Below are 10,181 nucleotides of genomic sequence, written 5' to 3'. Positions count from 1 at the left end.
AGTTCACCTGCCCTTCACCAAGCTGAATTGTAGGGTTACTCTGAAGAGTGCCCTTCATTTTCAGCTGCTTCTGAAAGCAGGTCTGAAGAGTTTCTCACCCCTGTGGGAACAAAGAGCGTTTTTGGCACTGACTGAGGCAGGGACACTAAAAAATGAGGTACCAGGAAAATACCGAAGTACTGATGCCTTGTGTGAGGAATGCAGGCTGAAGTTCAGTCAAGTTTGGTTTTGTTGCTTAAGAAATGCAAGTAAGTAGTAACAAACAACAAATCATTTATAATAAAAAAGGAAAAGATCCCCTACCTCATATTTACACTCTGGACCCACACACGAGGAGGAGAGGGAGCTTCAGCTCGCCTCAATACGAGCACCTGTGGGGAGCTTGCAGGGCAGATAAGTCCCTTTCCCACCTCATTTTCCACTCCGGTGGTTCTCTGGATCCTCCTCTCCCGCCGCCGCACTCCACCCGCCGGAGCTTCGCCTGAGGCACCTCGCGCTCGAAGCGGGAAAACTCACCGCGTCGACGCTGGAGGACCGCATCGCCTGAGTCCGGCAGGGGGCGCCGCCTCGGCACCGCCCACCTCAGCAGCGGGAGGGCGCCGCGGCTGGCGCGCATGCGCCGCTCCGCCGGCGACGAGGGCCGGCGGCCATGGCGGTGCTGCTGGAGCACGAGAGCCAGATCTTCCTGGACCTCTTCCACCAGGACGGGCTGGTGATCTGCGCCCGCGGGCTCGGCATCGACCGCTTGCTGCTGCGCTTCCTCCGCCTCTACTGCGAGCCTGCCAGCCTGGTGCTGGTGCTGAACACCAGCCCCGCCGAGGAGGTGAGGGGAGTCCCTGTCAGCGGCGTCGCGCCTGCCCCGCCCCTTCCCCTTCGCCGGCGTCGCCTCTCAATTTCGGCGGGCGCATCGCGGGCGCGGCCGGCGGCCCTGTCAGTGTCTTGGCCCGGGGGGAGGAGGTTGCTGCCCGCTCCCTCCGAGCGGCGGGGCTCTTCAGGCCGGCGTGTGGGTGACCGGGCGCGTAGCGGGCAGCGGGTGGCGGCAGCGCGGGGTGCGTGCCCGGGCGCTGTGCCCCCGCGTTTGCGCTTACTGGGGAGAAGTTGTCAGACCAGACGCGTTCAGGATCCAGTCAAGGCCCGGATTTCCACTCGTGCAGCACGGTGAAGTCCTAATAACAATAACGGGCTAAAATAAGCTTATATATGTAACTTGTAAATAGCAGAAATCTGTAAGTAAGTTAATGAGCAGAAAGGGGTGAAACTTGACAGATTTGTCCCTACTTCTACAAAAAATGCCGCTCTGTTTTCCCTGGAACCAGGGAGATTTCCCACCATCAGGGGGGTGATGTTCTGGAGACTTTTTGTAGTGACCATAGGCGAATAAATATCACAGCTGTAGTTTGTAAGATTAAGCTTGATGTATACGACCTACCTGCTGTAGTTGTCTTTGATAGCAGGTGAGTGGACTAAAAGATGATCTCTTCCCTATTCTCTATTCTTAAGTCAGTATTAAAATTGCCAATTCTCTGAAAATGTAAGCTCTTTTGAGTGTCTGTTGCTCATATTTTCTTAAGTATTGTCTAGCTGCTACTAAAAATACATAGATTTTTAAATCATCTGGATGAGTTTGAAATTGAACAAAGTATACCTGAGGAGAAAAAAAAAATCATGATAATTCTGACTTCCTTAGGTAGTATGTTATACTATCGTGCTTTTAATTTGTTTTGGACAGCTCCTCAAAAGTATGTATAATTAAGGTTGTTTTGCATCCATTTAATCAGTTACCACAATGATGTCTTACGTTTTTATTGTATTTGGTTTAGGAGTATTTTATTGATCAGCTGAGGTCAGATGGAGTTGTTCATCTTCCTCGGCGTGTTACCAATGAAATTACAAATAATACTCGATACGAATTTTACACACAAGGAGGAGTCATCTTTGCAACAAGTCGAATCCTTGTGGTAGATTTCCTTACTGACAGAATTCCTGCAAACCTCGTTACCGGTAAGAGTTTAATGAAATACAGGTAAGACTGTTCTGTTTGAAAATACATAAAGCTTAATTCTGTATGAAGATTTCTGCTAACTGGTATTGAGAATTCCTTTTTTCCCACAAAGACTGAGGTAAAAGGAGCAAATAGTAGTTCTTTCATTTTTTTTAAATGGTTTTCTTTGCTCCAAACTTGTTTGCCTTATTTAGTCATACAATTTGAAAACATCCACATTATTTTTAGATACTGGATTATGCATTGGGGGTATGGCTTTCTGATATCAATAAGTGGCTGGAAAACAAATCAGCAGTTAAACTATGCCATTGACATAAGAAACGTAAAATTCAGACTGGCTTTCCAAGAAGAATAGTTGATTGCACTTGTTGAAATAGTGCATTAATTTAATCATAGCCTATGATTAAAACCGATTTTAGATGTCATGTTTTATCAACCCTGCACACTACCTTTTTTTTGCATTAACAAATTACTCCTGATGACTCTTCCCATCAAAAAATAGCAATACTTTACTAATCTTTTTCTTGTCACATCTTAGACACTATCTAAACAGCAGTATTACAAAGTAATGCTGTTACTATCATTGTAAAGATTTTGGGAATAGCTTGTGACCTTTTTTGTTGTTATATAGAAGTTATACGTGAAAGATGTTACAGTTATCTTTTCCTCTCGTGTTCTGTTCCCCTTCTCTCAGTTGTTTTTATGTTCTTGTCTAAGCTGGAAACCCTGTTACAGCCTGGAGAGCTAGTAAAATAGATATCTAAGAGCCAGGAATATAAGAATATTTTACTGTTATCTAAATGTTAACATCTGAATGGCTAAACATAATTGAATATTGAATGCTTAGAAGAATGTAAGTTTCTGCTTCAAAAGCTGTACTCCCTTCCTTTTAGTCAATGTATGACAAGCTCTAATCTAAAACATTTTAAACAGTTTTATGCCAGAGCCAAAGGACGCCAAATTTGTCAATTCTGATATTTCTAGGTTAAAAAGTGAACGCATTTTCTGGGCAACCTACTTTAATTTCTCTTCTTCCCCTTGACTCCTTCCTCTCTACCTTTCTGCCCTACCAAAGAACTAAAAAAAAAAAAGAAAGAAAACACACCCTTGGACTTTGATAGTATGAAAAAAAGAAATAAGTAAAGATTTAAAGAATAGTCCTGTCCTATAAATGACACAGTTGTTATAGTTTTGGATTGCCACTAGAGGTCAGTGTGACAGCAGCTTTGATAGACTTGCTGCTTCATTTAAAACTTGGGTAACACGTGGTTCTGTTGGAAACAGATACTATCTGTGTGTGAAACTGTACAACAAAAACTAGTAATAATGTTTCTTGAGGAGTTAACATAGCAAAAAAATCAGTAAAGTGTTATAAATTTGTTTATAAAATCAGTATAGAATCGCACGTGAATTAACATCTGATGGATTCATACATTCAGTTAAATGAAGATAAGAAATTATCACTGCAGTAAAGAAGAATTATTCCTGGTGGTTTTGGCCAAATAGAAATTATGTACTTAATACCATAGTAAAACTGATGAAAGTTGGTGTAGTAAACAGTGGCAAGTTGTTTCTACCAAGGTTTACACAGCAGAATGAACTCGCTTGATAAGCAGAGAAATAGTGACTAGAAGTAGGAAGGTGTTATGATAAACACATAATCTTGCCGGCCTGTTACAAATTCTGTGTCTCCTGTGATATCCTTTCAGAGTCACATCTTGACGAACTGGAAGGTGTTCAGAAATGAGTATGATCATTATTATGTCCTGAAAAATTTGCTTCATAGGAGAGATGTAAGAATATCTAGAGTAATACCTTTTAGTGGATTATTCCATGACTTGATCATGAATGGCTAGCAGTTATATGGAAGTATTTCTTATAGATGCTTTTTCATTTACAAAGCAAAGGAATATTAAAATCAATGGCTGGGTGCTGACTTGACTGAAGAAACTTGTTATAGAAATTAAATGTGCTGTAAGTTTGTCAGCTTATGTAGGCACAAGGTAAAACGTGTGATGTTTGATGTCCTTTGCTTCCATTTTAAAAAGGCATTTATTATTCCACTGGAAGCTGTGAACAGATAAAAGTACCACATAGGCCTCACCTTACTAGGGGGAGAGTGAAAAAATGTAACGTGCTATTTAACACAATTAAGTGTGAGAAAAAATAAGCCTTGGTTTTAGCAGGTCTTGGCTGAGTGAAGTGTAAATCCCGGAAGTATTCGCCTCAAACGCTTAACGTAGTTAAACTAAGTTTCACTTCTCTGTACTAAAATGTGCACAATAAATCTTTTTTTTCCTAATACACCCATAGCGATGAAGAAAATGGGTGGTGTACTCATACAGTTGGTGGTACTTTCTGTCCTCAAGTGTGAATATGAATATCAGAAGCGGGGGGAAAGCAAAGTAAAGTTTTCAGAAGTTCTTTGATTGTGTAAACACGTGAACTGTTACCAATGAAACATACTTGACAAGTCTGTAATTCCAGAACTTCTCTAACAAAATAATTCAAGTATCACAATCTTGAACATATCAAACTTGCTTTGTTGTAATAGTGTGTTATGTCTTGCATTTGCTTTTACTCCTTTTAAAAGGCTCAGGTTCAAGTTTTGCCTTAGCAGTAAAGAATTTTCTAAGCTAATAAGTCCTGCCACTCAAGCACAAGCTTTTTTTTTGCTAAAGATGCATCATTAACCCAGTTCTGTTATTTGGGGATTCCATAGTACGGAAACTGAGGAATCGCTTGGTTTGAACCCCATAAAGTTTGTTCAACCATCACTTTAGAAGATTTAATTTCCTATTGTACTTTATTTAAGAAAAAAACGTTAAAAGAATAAGGCAGTTTTGAGGAAAAATCTGTACAAAATTGGACCTTTCTTTACTTTTTTGTAACTTGAAAGCCTTTTTTTTTTGCCAGGCATTTTGGTATACAAAGCGCACAGAATCATTGAGTCCTGTCAGGAAGCATTTATCTTGCGACTTTATCGCCAGAAGAACAAGCAAGGCTTCATTAAAGCTTTTACAGATAATGCGGTTGCATTTAACACTGGCTTTTGCCACGTGGAAAGAGTGATGAGAAATCTTTTTGTCAGGAAACTTTATCTGTGGCCAAGGTAAGGCACCTCTTTACTTCATTGGAGAGTTAAACTTAAAAAAAAAAAAGTGAAGGATGTTACAATGGGTTCCTAAGAAAATGAGGTGTATGCAGTCACACTGCTAATCTGTGTTCCCTCTTGTATTCCCAAACAAATTTCATTCAATTTTTGACAGAAGAAGTGATCTTAAAGATGCTAATTTTCTGTAAGTATTTTTGAAAATAGACCCAAATTAAATCTATAAGGGGCTGAACTTTATGGTATAGGTGTCCTTTTAGCCAATAGAAATCACAGCAGAAAGTGACATTCATAACAGCTTAAGAAAAATTTCCCTTATTAAACAGATTATTTAAGCCATGAAGTAACAGGAATACAGTCTCTCAGTTCTGCCATTTGTGGAGGTGTTTCCAACTGTGATGAAATTCCATGGATCTCTTTCCACGTGTCACATTTTTTTTTAATCTTCTTTTACATGTATGTTTTGTATGAAGAATGTTTCTTGATGACTGATAGAAACCAAATTGCCAAGTTTGTGACATGCGTTAAGTCATTCTGGAGCACAGCCACAAATGGAACTGGGCACTTTAGCTGATTACCCATTTAATGCTCTTGCCTTGGGCAGGAGGTCTGCCCATTTGTTCCTTTAGTCCAGTCTAGAATGTGTTTCACTCCATCTTAACGTACTGTTACTCTGCATTGTAAACTCTTTAACAGTCTTTCTTTCAGTATCACAAAGAAATAGAAATGGACATAACTAGGATATGAAAGGTTGAATAAAAGCTCTCTAAATTTATTCTTCCTTGGCTTCTGAACCATGAAAAGACCTGGGGGTGCAGCATGCAGTAAGGGAAATGCCTGTTGAGTTTCAGGGGTCAGCAGACTGTAGCATTCTCTGAGCTTCATTCTGTTAGTAAAAATCAGCTAGCATCTATATACCTGTACAGCCGGATTGGCTATAGGGGCAGTGTTCTAACAAGGACCTGCTGCTTGTAATCAGAAGCTAGGAATGTCACAGAATTTGCTAGTGGATCCGTGTGATTCCAAAGGATTTATGAACCCATTCCAGTTTCTTACGAGATTTTTTTTGGTTTTACTTTACTATTTGTTATATGTAATAATGATGTAGAATCTAGTGCAGAAATTTTCCGTGGATCATTCACCAGCACTATAGGCTCACATGACTAGAATGACTACAGTCATAATTGTGGAACAGATGGTTTTCTGAGGCTGTTCATAAGATTGCAGTCTTCACATCTGTAGAAACTGATTTTTTGCAATTAACTTACTTGTTTACATTTAAAACAATTGTAATTGTAGTTTATACAAACTTTTGAATAATTTTAGGTCAAGCAAACCATCCATGTAAATCTTAATAAGCTGTTTTCCTCTTAGATTTCATATAGCAGTGAACTCATTTTTAGAGAAGCATAAACCTGAAGTGGTGGAAATACATGTGTCAATGACCCCTGCTATGCTTGCTATTCAGACTTCAATCCTGGACATTTTGAATGCATGTCTGAGAGAACTCAAACGTTATAATCCAGCTCTTGAAGTAGAAGATCTATCTTTAGAAAATGCTATTGGTAAATCTTTTGACAAGGTAACCATTTTGATTATTTTGCTGTGTCTTACTAAAGGGATGTAGATCTTCAAATTGTTTGCCCTGCAAACAAAAATATTACTTGTAAAATAAATAACCAGCAGCAACTGAATATTCCTGCATGACATGTTTATTACTGGTACAAGGAGAGAAACTGTGTTAATCTGGTGATGTTATAGTTGCCAGTAGGGTTTTTGGTGTATTGGTATTATTGGTATTATTGTTCTTCCTTCATTTCCAAAGTCCCTACAGTAAGAACATCCCGATTCATAGTTGGTTGTTTATTATTATTACTATTATAAAGATGACTGCAATTTTAGCTAAAATACTTTAGAGATAAGTATGCAGTTATTTCCCCTCCGCCTTTTTTCTCTTGAATTTCCTGCTTGTATTTTTTATTTTCTCTATTAGGAGAAACATTATATAATACATAACATGCACATGCATGCGTTGTTGTATCTTTTAATCATTATATTTGTCATTAATTGTGTGTGCATTGTTATTTTTGGCAGATCTGCAATGTTTGGCATACATACGCTTTCTGTAGGGTAAAATCGTAAACTTCAGCCATCATAGTGAAACACGGTTATTTGTTACCTGTGATTTAATCTTGATGTGAGGCCTTCTGTACTTTAAATATTTGGAGGGTTTTTTTCTTATGCTCTGTAAGTTGCATATCTGCATGGTACTCATCTTATTTTGAAAATGAAATGACATTATAATGTTTTTTACTTTACCTAAGTGAAGGATACTAGATACTAAAGGCACAGGCCAGTACTAGTAAAATAAGGGTTGTGGGTTTTTTATTTTACCCATATTTTATTATTATATAGAAAGGAAAATACGTACTGAAAGCATTAAATGATACACATCTGCTAATTGCTGAAATGTTTTACATAAAGGCATCTATATTATGTTAACTTTGCAAAAAATTATTACTTATCAAAACAAATACCTCACCATCACATCTTCAGTTGGGTATGTTTAATAACTTTGGGAAACTAGTGGCATCCTCTGTAAAGGAAAAAAAGTGCATTCTTATCTTGATTAGTATACTACATATTTGACATCCTGAACTTTCCAATTTATATTTCTAGACAATACGTCACTATTTAGATCCTCTCTGGCATCAGCTTGGAGCTAAGACAAAATCTTTGGTCCAGGATTTGAAGATACTGCGTACTTTGCTACTGTATCTAACTCAGTATGATTGTGTCACTTTCCTTAATCTTCTGGAGTCACTGAAAGCAAGTGAAAAAGCTTTTGGTGAGAATTCAGGTAAACACTGAATAACATACAAGTTAATGCATGAAACAGTGAAATGTTGATATTTTTAATTAACATTCCCAAACATATGAAGGTATCTAACTAGGTTTTATATAACCAGCCATAAGGACGTAGGTTTTTATTGACAGATAATGCTTTCATCTTCCCACTTAACTGCTGTTACTTAACAGTGTGAGATTTGCATCACATTTCTGTCTTTTATTAAGCTAGTAATTACCTAGCAAGCAGGTAGCACAGGTATTCCAGATAAGAAATTTGGGGCTTTTACTGGAGATGGTTGAAACACATACACATTGCAAATCTCAAACTACTGCTGCTTTCTTTTCCTCTTTAGGTTGGCTGTTTCTTGACTCCAGTACTTCAATGTTTGTAAATGCTCGAGCTAGAGTTTATCGCATTGCAGATGAAAAACTGAATCAGAAAGGCAAAGTCTCTGAAAAAAGTGATGTAAAGAAGGAGAATGGTACTGATCATTCCTAATTTTAAGTTTGAGAGTGTCACACGATTTCAAGTGCTCTGCATATTATTACTTGTGTTATGGTTCTCTACATGATCTTACACAGCTCAAGATCTCAATCTGTTAGCTGGAATAAGTTGAGACGTAATCTTAGTTCAAAAAGCATATAATAACAACATAAACAGCATCATGAAGAAGTAAGGAGTTTTCTAATCTTGCTCAGCTGATCATTGGGAGAGCTTTTATGGAATTTTTCTTGAATTACATTGGTGTTTAGCTTGATCATTTTTATTTTACGTGAAGGGGTAGGAGGCTACTGTTGGTTTTATTAAAAAAAAAAAATATTCAGGAGTTCCAGAATTGAAGGAGGAGTGAATATTTTAACTTTTTGCTTCAGTAAAGCACTTACCCCATTTTTAAATGTTTCTGTAAGACTGCTCTCCAACCCATCAGCATAACAAGTTGCATATGTAGGCTGTTGAATATCATATTTGCCAACAACCATCATGCTATTGACATCTAACCACTAATTTAAAGCTCTGAAGGATATTTTGGCTGAAAGAGCTGCTGTGTTCAATCTTATTTTGTTTCAGAACTGAAAAGGGAATTGGTTCTAGAAAGTAACCCAAAATGTGAAGCTTTGAGAGAAGTACTCAAAGAGATTGAAAATGAGAATAAGAACAGTGAAGACCTTGGTGGTCCAGGTGAGAGAATACTAAATGATGTAAGTTTTCACAGTACAAATACTTTTCACTGCTACTTGACTTTTGAGAGAAGGAGCCTAAGTCTTTCCTGTAGTTTTATTAAAGAGCTAGTTTCCAATTTAATAATTTGTGGACTTAAGACAAGGAGTTTATATACATATGTACAGGGACATATGTACGTAAACTATGTAAAACTAAATAGTTTTACATAAACTCCTATTTAGTTCTTGCTCTGAAAGAGATATGCTGTTGGTTACTGTGCAATACTGTTCAGGAAAGAACCTGTATTATTAAAAAAAAAAAATTAACTTACATTTCAATATTGTACTGATACCTTAGTCTCAAAACAAATAAAACTAATAATGTGGAAATTTATAATAATCAAGGTACCATCCACTCATTTCTCAAGTTCAGGTTCAAAAAAAATAGGGGTTCTGTCTTAGGCCCTTTCCTTCTTACACGTTCTTCTCATGAAAATTTGCTTCTCCAGGAGATGCACCTAAATGGGGTAGAGAGTAGAAGGCAAGTGTGTTTCTAACTGCTTTTCTGCCTTTCCTATTTTAGGGCTTTTCATCCCCTCCAATTCCACCAAGTTTTATTTTAGGAAATAGTAAGGGTAAAAAAGTGCTCTTTTTTCCCGCCCACAGTGTTCTGACTCTGGATAAGAACTGGCTCTCTCACCTAGTGTTGTAGGAGTTTATTGAGTCAGCTTGTGGAGAATTGTTATTCAAGGCCCACAAATGTCAATAATACTGTGTGAAACATGTATTTTTTTTAGACTCTTTAACACAGCTGACAAAGGCTGAAAATCAGAATGGTCTAAATTAAGCTCTCTCTTATTCCGCGTTTAAAAAAAAAAAAAGTAGTTGTCCGAGTATGTTTCAATACATGCTATATCTGCCTCGTTTCAGATGGTCAAAAGGAAAACGTCACTAATTTAGATACTGTAAGAATAAGGAACGCTGAACTTTCATTAACCTTCTCTAATCTTGTTTGGTACAAAACATCATGCAATTTAGACTCCCTAAAAGTCGAGA

General features: G+C 37.8%; 1 protein-coding gene across 1 annotated transcript in view; it reads left to right on the top strand.

Annotated features, from left to right (window-relative positions):
• The first annotated feature begins 628 nt into the window (after positions 1–628).
• The window catches only part of ERCC4 (ERCC excision repair 4, endonuclease catalytic subunit), a 26,928-nt gene continuing 17,375 nt past the window's right edge, over positions 629–10,181 (top strand). Inside the window, exons 1-8 of the mRNA XM_075166042.1 lie at positions 629–823; positions 1,821–2,001; positions 4,919–5,114; positions 6,489–6,696; positions 7,794–7,974; positions 8,318–8,446; positions 9,034–9,323; positions 9,709–9,833. Coding sequence (XP_075022143.1) covers positions 650–823; positions 1,821–2,001; positions 4,919–5,114; positions 6,489–6,696; positions 7,794–7,974; positions 8,318–8,446; positions 9,034–9,323; positions 9,709–9,833 — 1,484 coding nt within the window. The 5' untranslated portion in view covers positions 629–649. The remainder of the gene's footprint in view (positions 824–1,820; positions 2,002–4,918; positions 5,115–6,488; positions 6,697–7,793; positions 7,975–8,317; positions 8,447–9,033; positions 9,324–9,708; positions 9,834–10,181) is intronic.

Source organism: Calonectris borealis, chromosome 16 (assembly GCF_964195595.1).
Source record: "Calonectris borealis chromosome 16, bCalBor7.hap1.2, whole genome shotgun sequence".
In the NCBI taxonomy this organism is placed as follows: Eukaryota; Metazoa; Chordata; class Aves; order Procellariiformes; family Procellariidae; genus Calonectris; species Calonectris borealis.
Note: the sequence above shows the minus strand (reverse complement) of the source record. Positions and strands in the feature narration are given on the sequence as shown.